Genomic DNA, 16,411 nt, shown 5'->3' with positions numbered 1-16,411 from the left:
TTGGTTACAAGGTAGTTTGTGACGTCAGAATCACCAGCGATTTCAAACCGTGTTTTTGAGACTGTCTTTGGTTCATTGCAGTTTGAAGGAGAAAATACTCAGCAATGGTGATGACTTATGAATTTGCACATGGTTTGTCTTAAAGCATATTAAAAACACCACATAGACATATAAACTACATTAAAAGCTTGATTTTTACCACAGGGGGACTTTAACAATGACTACATCATTTTATAGTTAAATGGCCCTGGGATTAAAAATTGCAGTTTCAATGGGGACATTTTTGTCCCTAAGGTCCTGAGAGTAACTATTTTGTGTACTTCGTGTAAAATAGATTCATGAAAGAAAATGGGAGTGAAATAGTAACATTCCAATAAAAATACACACCTGCGCCAAAATGTATACAGTCGGCATTAACACAGGAAAAATGATCAAAAACAAAACAAAACTGAAAAAGATAAAAATGTCCATAAGGGTTACATTTTTCATCAATATGAGCTACAGTAGCTGTGTGTGATCAGACCAGACGGGCTAGCCTTCACTCCCCACATGCATCAATGAGCCTTGGGCACCCATGACCCTGACACCAGTTTACTGGTTGTGATTCCTTGCACCACTTTTGATAACCAGTGCTAACCAGGAACACCACACAAGACTTGCTGTTTTGGAGATGCTTTGAACCAGTTGTCTAGCCATTATTATTTGGCCCTTGTCAAAGTCACACAGATCTTTTTGCGTGCACAATTTTCTTGCTTCGAACACATGAAATTCAAAAACTGACTGTTCACCTGCTCCTAAAATGTTGTGGCCAATCAAAATAGATAGACAGACAGACAGACAGTTAAATAGATCTTAGCATTTTATCAGAATAATCAACACATTAACTGACAAATTAACCAATCATTTAATTCTGACTAAATTTAATTGTGACTAAAATCTTGGCACATGCAGCAGTTTCCTGACCTCATCTTTGGCTTTTTCTTCTGTGAAGGTTTTGTGTTGTATGAATGAAGCTCCACGCAGCTGTTCGCTCTCATCCGAGAGTGTCAGATACCTCACTGCTTCCTCCAGAGTGATATCAGGCAGTTCTCCACTGGCACCATTCGCACTGAACCATGGTTTTGAAATATGTAAGAGACACAAAATTAAAGTTAGCTCCTTTTTTTTTTTTTGGACATTCATTTTTTTCCTCTTTCTCTCTAGAAGAAAAAGGAGAAAGATTGTAAAATTTGCCAAAAGTTATTTTTTAGGCGAACACTAGCAGACAGAGGATGCGAGATAATATTTTAGACTTTACAGTGCCTAGTACTATAGTTTACCTTATAATGCGCCTTATAATGCATTGTATGGTCTCATGAATAATTGTAACTACAGTTATAATACATTATAATTCACCTTAAAGGCATACATAAAGGCTTTAATTAAACAGTTACCAAAATATCTTATATGAAATGTTTCTATCAAGCATCTAATGTGCTTTTGCATAGTACTTTTAGTACATACTGTAGTGCTTGGGACGCAGATGTTTTTGCCGAAATAAATTTCTTGCACACTCACCCTGTATGTGATTGGCTGGAGGATGGCTTGAAGTTAATGAGCTGTGATTGGCTGGCGCTGATCTGCTGGTTATTCTCCAGCTTCATGGATTGGAGCTTCATGGATTGGAGCTTCATGGATTGGAACTTCATGGATTGGAACTTCTGGGTATTTCTGCCACCTGTCTTATTCCAGGCACAGTCATTGCCATTGGTCTTCATCCCATTGGATTGAGACTCCACATTCCAGCTCTTCTGAGACTCCCTCTGGGTCTGTCTTTTCACCGTGTTGCGCACAGACAAGCTGCGACCAGTCTGGGCAAATAAAAAGCAATGATGAATAAAGTGCTAATAGATTAAGAAAAAAACAGTAATACGATTAAATTAGATTTATTATCAATATTTATGTTTATACAACTTGAGCTCAATCAGAAAATAATTATGACTCGTCCCTTAGTTTCTGCAACCAAATGCTTTAACTAGAAATGTTAAGCTTGTTTTTTGTTTTTTTGGTCACACTTTATATTAGGTGTCTTTAACTACTATGTACTTACATTAAAAAAATTAAATAAAAAAAAAGTACAATGCACTTATTATGTTCTATTGCAAAACACTTGTGCTGCTATTGATGTATCACAGACATATCACACACACACAAAAAGCAAGGACATAAGATGATGTATCAGTGGCGATTTCTAATGTGTTTAAAGCTCTTATAGCTACAGGAACATAACGCATACTATAACTGGCCTTTCTACACATGGGTAATCTATGGCCAGAAGGAAGAGATTACGTTTACAAATAGGCTAACTGTCAGTCTCTGTTGACAGCACTTGTAAACTACTAGAAGTTGATCCAATGTAATCCAGAGATACTCCACCCTTTCAACCATCTCTTCATTAATGATAATACTGGAATAAGGGTTCTGTATTTTGGAGGAGCTAAAAAAAAAAAATTAACAGTTCCTTAGTCTTTGAAATATTAAGGTGGAGAAAGATATCATCACACCACATACTAAAAATATGCTATGGAATGTTGATAGTCCAAAAAAAAAAGAGTCATTGTCCTTATTAAGCAGTGCAAGAATGTCTGTAGTCTGTACCATCTGCATATTAAAAATAACGAGTAGTGGTAAATGGACTCTGACAGTCATTTGTGTAGAGAATATAAAGAAATGGGCTGAGTACGCACCCCTGGGGGGCGCCAGTATTGAGAATACTGGTTGGCGATTATGCATTGTCCACCTTTACCACTTGCGCTCTATTAGAAAGAATATTATAAATCCAATGTATTGGTGATGATGGAACTTGCAGACACTGTAGTTTCCTTATTATTACCTGATGCTGCTGAATTGAATTAAAAACGGAGTCAATAAAATGAATTCTGACATTCTTTTCAGCGATATCCAGATGTACTAAACAGTGCAATAGACAAGCCACTGCATCATCTGTATCTCTCTTCTGCTTACGCAAACTGGAGACAATCTAAAAATGGTGTAACATATGGAAGCATAATGTTTTTGAATCATTTTCAACATTTCATTATGATAGGGGTTTACGATACAGGCCTGTAGTGATTTAACTCTGATTGATGAGTTTTTTGGGGGAGAGGAATAACAATTGATGATTTCCAGACTTGACAGGTATTGTTGAAGTACAGAGAGATCGAAGGAAGAGAGACTGAAGAATAGGGGTTAATTCCAGGACGCAGTTTTTCAGGACCCAACCCGAAATTCCATCCGGCCCAAGAGCCTTATTCGGCTTGCACTTAAAGAGCTGGAAATAGACATCCTGCCTAGTTAGAAGGGACTTGTAATCCAAATCTTGAAAAGGCAAAGAATCCAAAAGGCTGTCACACTCTGCTGTAAAATCAGAGGTATCAAAATGGGAATAAAAAGTATTAAGATTAATGGCAAAGGTGGTAGGATCTGATACACAAGTAGTCTGTTTAAAGGCTTGTCCAGTAAGAGTCCTGACTCACTGAAAGACTTACTTGGTATTCATATTTGCAAAGTCATGCTCCAATTTGTTCTTATAATTCTTTTTAGCCTTAAAGATTTAATTTTTGATGTCCTGATTTATAATTGAATATGAATTGTTAGATGACCTGCTCTTGGTTATTGAAACGCTGAGACTGGCAAGAGCCGCTTTGGTAACTGCAGTTTTCCTGTTTGATTTAGGTAATATAAAATCAATGATTTACTGGACCATACACACGTTTCATATCCCTGGCGTATTGTGTTTCATTGGCAACTGCACACTAACATCCCTCAGCTAAAGAGAAACTTAGCTAAATCATTAACTTTAACCCTCAAATTTACAATCTGTTGATTTACAGTATCAATATTTCAAAATTAAACAAGACAGAACAAAACATACTCTAGATGAAACATAAAGGGCACAATAAAATTGCTCCTCAATTACCTTGTTTACATGAACATCACTGTTCCATAAAGATCTATACTCTGGTTAAAAAAATCATTACTTAGCACAGAAAAGTGCAATTTAGCTTTTTGACAAATAATTCAGATTAATATACTGTAGGTTTATGCCAGTTATCTTATTTGAATATCTAGAAATCTGAATATGAGCTAAACTAGCTTAAGAGTAATCATGAAAAAATGTTTACATGATGCATATATATATATATATATATATATATATATATATATATATAATATTTTTTTTTTTTTTTTTACAATTGCTAGGACACATTTCTCAATACTTTTCAAAACTTCACACAGTTCTCCTAACCAACTTTCAACTTGGCACAGCAGTTAATTTTGCATCCAAAATGCACTAAAGCTACAAAAAAAAAAACACTTCATTCATGTCTCAAATCAAGTCTTTCTTCCTGAACACTAGCAACGTTTTGTCCACCAACAAACACACATTGTTCTCATAAAACAACAACCTAAAACACACTAACAGCAGGAGCATTACACAATATGGTCTTTAGTAAAATGTCTTCACAAATGAAGAATGACACTCTCTACTGCATTGCAGTATATGTTACATTATCCATGTTAACATTACTGTACAAAATCATTTCTGCAGTTTATTTTTTTATAATTGCTAACAAGCGTTTACCAATACTTAAAGTGCTTTTTTCTAAACTCTTAATGTAGCAACACACCTACATCACACAATTAGCCAAATAGTTCATTTTCTGGCCAAAACCACTTTTTGTGTTAAATACATACAAACACAAACATTTCAAAATGCTAAAACCTTTTTCTACATATACTAACTCTATCAAAACAGCAAACCCGACTTTAATCATTCTGTCGAAGCACTATACCCAACATGAACACATAATCAATCATAGCATACTAACAGTTGATGGCATTATGAAAACTGCATTACTTGTCATGTTTGTACCTGCAGACAATATGAAATTTTTAGAATTCAGTTTCCTTTTACTTTAAGTTTTGGTTGAGTGCTGAGTGTGTACATTCTTGGCAACGTACCATAAAAGTGAACGAGTCATTACTTCATTCAATGTACAGTAGAAAACAAATAGAAAGTAAGAGAATCAGCTTCATCTAATAGTTCGTATAGTATTTCCTTTTGTAGATTCGGAATATATTTCAATATGGTATTGCTGTAGCAACTTGTTGTCATGTTCAGTTTAGCTCACATAGACTGCTGTTCTGCTCACTGTGTGAAGAGTTTTAAAAAAAGTGACCTAAAGCCTGGCTCACACGGCCGATTTTAGCCCCGATTCACCCCTTCCGACAATCTTAAGGATGCTCCGATTATCGCAGAATAATCTGATCAGATATTCCTGCCGTGTGTGGTGTGTTAAGACTGCTCTCGTCTGCTCGGAAGGACGTCGGGACCGCTCCGATCTCAAATCGGGGATATCCATGTTGGATTTTTTCGGCCCGATTTCTCCTCGTGTGTGGTGTCCCCCGGGGACAAACGAGCACGTAGCCTGTGGACTGTGGCGTGTAGCCAATCAGAAAGGGAGGTGACGAGGCGGCGAGGAAGCTCCGGGAAACAAAATCAAAACAGCCGGCGGCATGGCGCACCAGAAAGTCTCCACTTCTTTGACCATCGCCTTTTCTTTTGATGACGTTTTTTTTTTTCGTTTAAAAACAAACTACAAACTATCGCCACTGCATCCTCTTCGTCCGCCATGATTGTTTACTCTGAAGTCACGTTTGATCTCGAGGGATTTTGCGAGATTTCCCGTCTGACCTGGGAATGCTCGGGAGTCAAATCGGTTCGTGTGTGATGTGTTGATTTTGCCGTGTGGCTGCGCACAACACACTGTACGACCAAAACTGTTAGACCCGTGATTTTTTTTATCACCGTGTGTGGGGTCTCTCAGGTTTGGAAAATTGGCCGACAATTTTAAAATCGTCCCGTGTGAACCAGGCTTAAGTATTGTGCATAAGAAATGTGTCAAAGAGATTGTTAAAAAAAACCTGTAAAATAAGAATATTCTTGTACATGTACTGTACACATTTTTAATATGAATGAAAGTTTATAAGAAGTTAAACACATTTATCGTGAATGCACAAATCCATTTCACAACAAACTTTTGAGGCTGTAGCCGCGTGTCCATTACCCTTCAAATTGAGTAAATTGAAATTGCGAATTGAAAATGCGCCCAATGGAAACCAGTCAATTTAGAAAAAAAACTCCCATATATCGCAAAAAAGCTTTTACGCTTGCTTGAGGTGTTTTTTCAGGCAATACGAAAAAGGAATATTTCGCACAACTGCAATGGAAACAATGCCATTTTTTTTTGCATTTACAGGTCACCTGGTGTACGTAAAAGTCGGTATGTTTGGACAGAAGACGAGACAAGTTCTTCATTAAACTCATAAAAGACAAAAGGATCACGGGAATACTGGATTCTAAACAACAAAGAAATGCCACAATCAAGATCTTGAAGCAGATATGAGGGAGAAACATCTCATACGTGCCGCTCACAAGTATAAGGGGCTTTCCTTGCCATTAATGCTTGGATATCACCACGTCTCCTTCCATTAAAAATAATGTCTAGTGCGGTTTACAGTACGCAAACCTCCCAACATCCGTTGGCGTAATTGATGGGATGACTTATCGCGAGAGGAAAAAATTATGTTTTAGTTGGATAATATGCATAATATCGGTTAATGGAAACGCCATCATTTCGCAATAGTTTTAATCGACATTTAGAAAATATCACAAAAGTTGTGTGCAAATTTGTAATGCAAACATGGCTTTTGATGGCTTTGAAAGACAAAACCTTTTTATGCTTTCATATTTCAATACAAATTTATTCAATATGTGGTAGGGCTGGGCGGTATGATGGTATATATCGTTACCGCGGTACAGATTTTTTTATTCCGTGATACCGCGACATGTAAATAAGTGGGCGTGGTTAACTCACGTGCAGCGTGCGAGAGAATGAGACACTGAGATTTGTCAAAGAAACATGGAGAAAGCAGATCAAGAGGATCCACAAAGGAATTACGTTTTCTAAAGGGTTGTTGTTAACGTGTTATTTTCGGGGGAAAGGTGCAGCAGTCAAGCAGTGCAGCACCCGTAGACTACAGTTTAGAGGAGTGCACGATCGCAACGGGGAAAGCATGAAGCTTACTTGACAACAACAGTTCATATATCAATATCGTAACGAATAGAAATAACCTTAAATAATGTATAGTTATCTGCATCTTTCTGTCTCTTATGTATAGTTACTTTTTAAACACGAAAGCATTCAGTATGACACGCGAGCGGTTGCCGTGGTAATGAACAACCTGCTTGTTAAAGCAAATGTATAATCCTGTATCTGAGGCAAAATTACTAAATATGCAGCGCGAGTTATATATTTCTAACTCCAAACAATTGGCCACTGAAACAGATGATAAAATCTTGCTTCGACTCAATGCGTGATTACAACGTGTCACTCAAATTCCGATCGCATTTTACTGATGCAAAAGACGCGCGCGTGCACGCACTGAGAGGGAGCGCGGTGTGTCGGTGTTCACCGAACTATGTAAAATAATTACGCAGTTACAACAAGGTGTGTATAATTTACACTACTTAGTCAACACTAACAGTAGCTGCTGTTCGGTTTTCATACTGCTGTTCTCCTAGTCACTTATGAACTTGATGAACTTGACGCTTCTGAACATCTCTTGATTAAAGCTTTAGGTGACGGGCTGCCAGATATCACAAAAAGAACAAAACAAGCCCTTTAAAAGCAGACATGGCAAAAATGTACCGGGAAAACATTTAAACATAACTAGTATCTACTAATATCCTACCAAATTAAAAGGAAGTAACTAATTTATTATGAATAGAATAGTTCAATATAAAATATTTAGATATTCTAAACTGATTGATGAAGTAAAGCAATAACATGAGATTGAAAAATTATTCAGCAACACTTTAATTTAAAGTTTAATTGCACATGAGTTGTATTTAATATCAATCAGTTGGGGGCAGTTCATCTAAAAGTTGATGAGAGTGTTTTGTTTACTATATTTAGCTATTAAAAATAGTTTACCAAAGAAATAATTTACCAAATAAAAGAAAAAGAAAATTCAAACAAAGTGAAGTACTTTTCATTTCTAAAGTAGCCTATCTGGGTTTATTTATTATACAAAGCCCTTTTTGTCGATTTTTCAAGAATAACTACAGATATAAATAACTATATCGTGAAATATATCGTTACCGTGAAATAAAATTAGTCATACCGTGAAACAGAAATTTTGGTCATACCGCCCACCCCTAATATGTGGGCATCTTAGTGTACGTTTACACGAATGTACTAAAAACCGATCCCAGTTTACACGGATCCATGAAAACGCTGTATTATTCATGCCAGGCCAGTAGATGGCGATGTCTCTTTGTAAAGAAACACCTATAGACTGAACAATACACATGTGCATGACGTCACCTTTTTCACAAGATCAACTATTTGTAGTTTACACATAGATGATAATGGTATCATTTTCAAAAACGTGCACTTTGAAACCCGTTTCTGGCCCCGAAAACGATGTTAAATGAACAGTGAAAATGAACAGCCAAAACATGTAAACAGCCCCATAACCTGAAAAAATCTGACACCATTCCTACCACTCTTATCTGGGAAGAAACAACAGCCGGTGTGATCAAAGTTAAACAACAAAATGCTAAGAAGTCATAATAAATGGCTCAGATTGCATCTTGCAATAATAAACAAACTATCATCTCTTTTTTTGAAGCTGCCATTTTGTGCAGAACAATGGAGTGGAATAAAACATAGTAACCCTCCCTCCTCCCTCCTTACGGCTAATGCCAAGCACAGAGCGACAGAGCATATTATCAGGCGTCGCACTAAAGTTTCAGCATAAACAAAACACTCTTGGATCAAGAATACACAAACGGGGAACAAAACTCTTCCACCGGCCTTATTATTTTAATAACCTATTTCAAGTGAACAATGCAGGAGACTGCTGAGTTCGGAGTGTGCTAATCCACAAACTCTCTGCGTGAATTATCTACTGAAAATTACAGACAGTGCTAAAAGTGTGAATATCACAGATACAAGTTGATCATGCTTGTGTCATATTACAGCCTAAAATGAAAAGAAAAATATATATATGCAAATTATGCATGAATAAAAATGAAAAAGTCTGTTTTATTAGTATAATAATACGTTGTTTTTTTTTTCAGAGTGAAAATATTTTCATGGCGTGCAACCAATCGAACAAATGATCATTACTATAATGCAAAGGAAATCTCATTCTCATTACTGTAATACAGTATATCTGGATGTTTTACTAGTTTGTATGCAATTCTTCATCACGAATCATGTTTTTTTTACATTGTCATTATTGTAATATATTGGTCCAGAAACAATTCATTTAGTTAATAATGTTTAAAATTCAAATAATATCTACTTTTTAATGTTTTTCCACAATAGAATGAATACAATGGTGTATGTGTGTGTGCGTGTATACAGTATATATGTGTGTGTATGTGCGTCTGTGCGTGTGTGTGTGTGTGTGGATGTGCCTGTGCCTGTGCGTGTGTGTGGATGTGCCTGTGCGTGTGTGTGCGTGTGCGTGAGTGTCTGCGTGTGTGCATTTGTGTGTGTGTCCTGGTAAACCCAACATTATGGGGAGAAAAAGACCGGGACATGTATACAGTCAGTACTTGATTTCGTGACAACGACTGCAAAAAGCTTGAAAATGTCATGCACACAAAGCTCTGTTAATATTTAATATTCAACAATATTATTGATCTGACTGTACTGACGCTGTTGAATGAGAACAGAACTGCTTTACAGATGAAATTAACTAATTTAATAATTGATGATTTTCAAAATGAACCTGAATCAAATTAACCTAATAATCTACAACATTGTTTTATTAATTCACACTATATGCATCAAACACTGCCAACAACACTACTTCAACATATATATATATATATATATATATATATATATATATATATATATATATATATATATATATATATATATATATATACAGTGCTATGCATAAGTTTAGACACCCATGCTAAAGTTGACTAAAAAGAGGAATAAAAAATCATCTTTTGGAAATTGAACTTAATGCCTTAATTAAAAAAATTAGGAAAACTCCAACCTTTAAGGACACCAATTTTCTTTGTGAATGAATAATGTATCGTAAATAAATAAATGTTCTTCCTTAAAATAAAGGGTGCATAAGTTTGGACACCCCTATGTTAAATCCCCATAGAGGCAGGCAGATTTTTATTTTTAAAGGCCAGTTACTTCATGGATCCAGGATACTATGCATCCTGATAAAGTTCCCTTGGCCTTTGGAATTAAAATAGCCCCACATCATCACATAGCCTTCACCATACCTAGAGATTGGCATGGGGTACTTTCCATAAGATCATCTCTCAATGCAATTCAAACCAGCTATTAGGCTAACTGAAATAAAATCATTTTTTTAATTAAGGCATTAAGTTCAATTTCCAAAAGATGATTTTTTATTCCTTTTTTTAGTCAACTTTAGCATGGGTGTCTAAACTTATGCATAGCACTGTATTATATATATATATATACATCATATATATAAATAAATAAAAAGTCCATCTGACAAAAGGATTCTATTCTAATTTAGTAACATACTACTAAGTCAATTGACCCTTCGCTAAGCCACGCCCGAAAACCGCCACAGGCCAATCGTGGCTTAGCAACCGTAACTAGGCGCGGGAGGTCTGGCAAGCTTTCGAGCGAGGGAAACATGCCGAAGCGTTGTGCGTATGGATTGTGCAAATCTGACACCCGGTATCCTAAAAGTTTGGACAGGGTGGTGGATTTTGTTCCCTTCCCAAAACCTAAAACCCAAGGGGAGAAATGCCGGGCGTCATCTTCATTTATATAGCGCTTTTAACAATGTAGATTGTTCCAAAGCAGCTTTACATTGATAATAGGAAATTCAAAGTAAAGTGTTTTGGCTTTATAGCAGCTCTAGAATAAAGTTATTGTCCAGCTCATGGATCAAGCAGTGTGATTAAAGGCAAGACGGAGGCTCACTGACATAACTTAACATTACTTAAAATATATTTCAGCATTTTGTTAATCGACGGCCAAACCGTTACCCCAATCCGATCGCGACTCTCCCGGTGTTAGTTCTAGTAAAAGTAAAAGATAGTTAGTAAAAGGAGGGAACATCAGGGGGCTTGCCGGAGATCTCCAAGGAAAAGGTTGGTATGCAAACTTAATCAGTTCATAACAGTAGTCACTATGTGACCCACGACGTGTGAGCAGTAACGTTAGCCTGGCGCACTACAAATATAAGCGGGAGAATGTTAGCATTGCAAAGTGGTCAGGCTAATGTCTTGTGTTTATTCCACAATACTTATGGATAAGCTGTTTGATTTATAAATATTAGAATATTTTCACATTTCACTTACCCTGCTGTGCATGCACAAAGCTGTTCCTCAATTTGTGTGTTTCCCATTTGAATGGTCAGCGTATGAGGCGGCTGCTGCTTGCGCTGGGACCTAACGTTATAGGCTTTAGCTTCAATTTTGATGAAATTATTCTCTAATCGTTTGCATATTATGTTGTGGATATATCCCTCGAATGCATACTGCAGTCCCTTTTGTCTTGCTCTCTCAGATTTTCACCTGTTCGCCAAAAATGACTAATTATCTCCTTAGGAATGTCTGAAACCGGTGCATACATACTGTAATAGACGTGCCAGGCGCAAAAGCTCGACAGGCGTAGCAACAGTAACTAAGGAGGGCGGGGCTTAGCGAAGGGTCAATTGGACAAGTTGCTGAGGTTACATGGAGGAGCAGAGTTGTCAGTTAGGAAAATATGCACAACCTCTATAAACCGTATCTGTGTCAATGAAGCTTTAAATAGGCAACAATCATAAGTCACTGCTGTCAAGCTGTACAGTATATATACAGTAAATCATGCAGTTTTATTGTGTGAAGTCTTTACCGCTCTCTGGCTTGTCATCATGCTGGATTCGGAGAATTGGAAGGACGTGCCGTTCAGTTTTCCAGGCGAGAACTGGAATTTCGGCTCACTGAACTCCATCGCTGATGCCGGAGCTGTAGAAGGTGCAGACAAAATACAACAATGCATTTCAAAAGTGTCACATATACTATAATTAGAGAGAATAGTTTATCTAAATAGATACATTATTATTTGTACTAACCCTTTATTATAACTTTCATTAACAAAATTTACGGTTGTACTGTAATAGTGTGACATGCTAATCTCCATCTAAAACTATTTTAAACTAACTTTCTAATTATTGCATAACTATACACTGTAAAAAATTATATGATCAACATGTTTTTACTCATCACAATAAGTTAAGCAATTTTCAACTTTTTTTTTAAGTCAGTTTCTTTCAGTAATTTAAGTTGAAATGACTTAAACATCCAAGTTGATTTAAGGCAATTTAAAACAGCAACTTTTTTTACAGTGTACATGTAGTTGTATGACTACATATTAATTGAGATTCTACATGTTAATACAATTATTTTGTTACATGAAGGGATAATTAAATATATGTGAAAACGCAAAAGAAATGGTGACCACTTTAAATGCACACTTTTCTCTTAAATATTATTGATAACATTTTACATTAAGATCCCATTAGTTAACATTAGTTAATGCATTAACTAACAATTTTTTAATATTAGTTATAAAAAAATAGTTTTTTTTTTAGTTCATGATAACTCAGTTCTGATAAATAATATTAACAGATTTTAACAACTTTTAATTTTAATGATGTATTAGTAAATGTTGAAATTAACAATGAATAAGTATATAATTGTTAGTTCATGTTAACTAATGCAGTTAACTAATGTTTACAAATGGGAACTTACTGTAAAGTGTTACCATAAAAATCTTGATGCAAAAAGTTTCATTTTATGGTTTGTCAGCAAACCTCATTCAAATATTAAATACTTTAAAATATAAAAAAATAATAATAAAAATAAATCAACTTTACATTCACATATATACATATATTTTATATATATATATATATATATATATATATATATATATGAAGAAATGTTTGTTAATGACTTGTTAGTGAAAGTTATTATAATGTTACCAAAAATACAATAAAAGAGTCTGCAATGGGGTTGAACAAGACACATTGCTGTCTCTTATTAAAACAGCACAAATCCTTGAGATATTAAAAGCAAAATAATGCAAATCAGCAAACTTCTGCTCTAGACAGTGCGTCACATCTAAACACTGGCTGGATCCCAATATTATGGCTGTGCCTATACTAAACGGCAACTTTAATTGTGTAATTACAATTTTATTTAAATACAAGACATACAAGTTTCAGTAGAAATGGAGTTACATTTTAGTTTAATTTAATTAGTTTAATTTGTCCATTTATCTGTTTTTTTTTACTGCAATACATCCTGCTGCTACAGATATTTGCACTAGTCATAATTGTTTCATAATTGTTAATTTTATATTGCGTATATATTTTTATATTGTTCATACTTATATTTATACTGTCTTTTTTTATGCTCAGAGCCTTGCAACGAAATTTCGCTCAACTGCAAATTGTGAAATGTGCAGTTGAATGACAATAAAGTCTAAGTCTAAGTTTACAGTAATTTCTATTAGAAGTAATTATGATATGACTTATAAAGCTGAACTCAATTCTGACTAAATGCATTTGATATAAATCTAAACTAAAAGACATTTTAATTGAATTATAAATGACACGCAATAAGTGTCTGAAAACATTACATCGAGTTCTTACTATATAAGTATATTCTTTTAACGTACCTATGTTGCTTATACTGTATGCTTGCAGTCAAATACAGTAAAACATTAATCAATCTTGATTTTAAAACACAAATAACTACACTACTATCCCACAATAGATGAAATGGTTATTTTTGCAGTAATTTGTTAAGACACGATGACCTGGATGTGATTTCAAAGTAAATATTCCTAATTGTGTAAGAACTAATATTAATGTTACAGTGCGACATACTGCAGCATTTTGGGCAAAATGTGCCTATGGGCATCAGACCCAGAAATACTGTATGGGTATAGATTTCTATCTCAGAAGATTTTGAGACACACCCAAGTGACACCCCTGTCAAATAATTGTGTTTGTGGTAATAATTACAAATGAATGCAGCTTTGCCTCAAAGACCTGCTTCAACTTGCTTATGATTTGTTTTTTTCATCTGGTAATTTTTTTATATATTTTATTTCTTTTTGCATTGGCCTTTTTTAAAAAAAAAAATTATCTACCTACTCCCAAAAGTTGAGATGACTATACATTTTGTCAAGTCAAACACTTGTGACTGGACAAATCAATTGGTCAAACACAGTAATTTCTTTTCTCAGTTCTTTAAAATTCTAGTAAAATTATTTTCTTTTCTCAGTAATTTTCACAGTAATACGATACTGCCAAACAAACATGCAGGTTAGCTAGTGAAGATTATTAAAGCTGTAAGCTTTGTTTCATCTTGTCTTTGGCTTTCTTTATGCATTTGTGCAAATAAACAGCACACTTACTTGTTGGCGACGGAAGGGAGGAACTCTTGACCATCTTCGACTTGCTTCTCTTGATGGTTTTCACCTGCTCCAGCACGCGCTGCTGTCCCGTGCGCTCTTTTTTGTCGGACGGCAGGACCAGCGAGGTGTCCTCGGTCGACGAGGGGACCATAGCCGAGCGAATCGGTTCGGCAGCCATCGCTGCTTCAGTGCTTCTGCTCGCACCTTCGGTTAAACCCGACCTTCGGTCTTCCAACAACACGGACACCTATACAGCTGCGTAGACTGACAGAGAGTCCGTGCACAGCACTTCTGTGGGGAACAACCACACCTGGGCCACGCCCACTGGAGCTGTCGAGCCGCTGGCCAATCACAGGCCCACATTCACTTTTTAAACCTGTCAATCATCTGTAACCCTGTTAACAGCACCATTGTAGTTCACACGCATCACACATCTATCTATCTATCTATCTATCTATCTATCTATCTATCTATCTTCAAACCAAAAATTATTCAGACACCAGATTTGTGATATTATTTTTTTTACTAGTGGGAACAGGACACTAGTTCATTTATGTATGTGAAGATAGTGAAATAAAGTAAACTGTGACATATTATACCCAAACATTCTTCATACAGTGACTACCAGTAAAATTTATAAAAATTTGGGACCAAAAATTATTCAGACACTTTGACCCGACCATGTTTTGCTTTAAAAGCATTTTTTCTTTAATTGCTAATGCACCTTTTTACACCACAGACTGAACAAAAATAAGCTTTGCTTGGTAATTGGTTGACCTAAATTGGAATATATCTAATTGTGTACTTAAAGTTAACAGCTGACATATATTCAACATAATTCATTTGTGAGACACTCAAACAGAAGGATGGACAAAACCAGTGAAATATCAACTGTTCTTGTCATATTTTATTATATTTTTTTAAACTATAGCAAATAAACTGTGATAATGTGAGAAATGTTGAAGGTGTCTGAATACATTTTGGTTTGACTGTCTCTATCTATCTTCTTAGGGGAGCGCAAGACTTTTGCAAGAGAAGTTTTTTTTTTTTTAAACCAAAAACCTCTAGTTCTGTTCTGTGCCAATGAAGCTTTACTTAACATTTACATATAGTATGCCTGTATTTCACAAGCCAATAAATAACTGAAAGTAGCTACACTAAACATCATGTTCAAAAAGTTTACATAGGCTATGCCTGGTTTTAGAGTATCTAGAAGTTTCCTCCTCAATATCTGATAGTCTCATAGCTGCCAACTTTTGAGTTTTGCCTGAGTGAGGGAGGGAGGGGAGGGAGGGGGGAGGGGGGAATCATTGGGGGGATGTAAAAAAAAATCTTGCAAAAAAAAAAATCTCTAACTAAACTGAATTTTATTAGGTTTAGTGACAACATGTTACAATGTTTATATGGTACAATTTCTGGTAAGCTACGTTTTTTTAATTGCTTGAAACAAATTTCACGATTTCAATTCAATTCTTGTGATTTGATTTAATATTGACTCATTTGGATAAATATTAGGTAGCCTACACAAGATAGGCGTTAATTTTTCTCAAGGAAAAAAAAAAAAAACTCATCTAATGCTGTAAACATACAGAGAGCCCTATCAGCTGGTAGTATTATTTAAGGTTAAAAATAACTCAAATTAAATATAATGCGTTTTTTATTATAATAACAACTTTATTTAATTATATAAGTAAAAATATAATAAATATGTAATATAGTACACATATTTAGCAAAATACTCTCTATAGCTCTTTTTTTTTTTTCTAGCCAATAACGTCCTATAGCCTATATTATGGTCATTAAATGGCTTTCCTGAGGTAAATGTTATGTGACATAATTGTTCTCCAGCTGTTTTATTGACCCCATTCCGC

At 35.3% G+C, this 16,411-nt stretch overlaps 1 protein-coding gene across 2 annotated transcripts in view; it reads right to left on the bottom strand.

Annotated features, from left to right (window-relative positions):
* Positions 1-14,863, bottom strand: part of pkp1a (plakophilin 1a) — a 35,948-nt gene extending 21,085 nt beyond the window's left edge. The window contains exons 1-4 of one of the 2 annotated variants that reach the window (XM_084097953.1): positions 14,541-14,863; positions 11,967-12,079; positions 1,558-1,850; positions 964-1,108 (exon numbers count right to left, since the gene is read on the bottom strand). In XM_084097953.1, the coding sequence (XP_083954079.1) occupies positions 964-1,108; positions 1,558-1,850; positions 11,967-12,079; positions 14,541-14,718 (729 nt within the window). In that variant the 5' untranslated portion in view covers positions 14,719-14,863. Of the gene's footprint in view, positions 1-963; positions 1,109-1,557; positions 1,851-5,004; positions 5,706-11,966; positions 12,080-14,540 lie in introns of those variants that run through there. The other variant, XM_084097954.1, reaches the window with a different exon arrangement.
* Positions 14,864-16,411: the final 1,548 nt, after the last annotated feature.

The sequence above is a fragment of the Abramis brama genome (genome assembly GCF_963993115.1).
Source record: "Abramis brama genome assembly, chromosome: 22".
Lineage (NCBI taxonomy): Eukaryota > Metazoa > Chordata > Actinopteri > Cypriniformes > Leuciscidae > Abramis > Abramis brama.
This window is presented reverse-complemented; position numbering and strand designations above follow the sequence as displayed.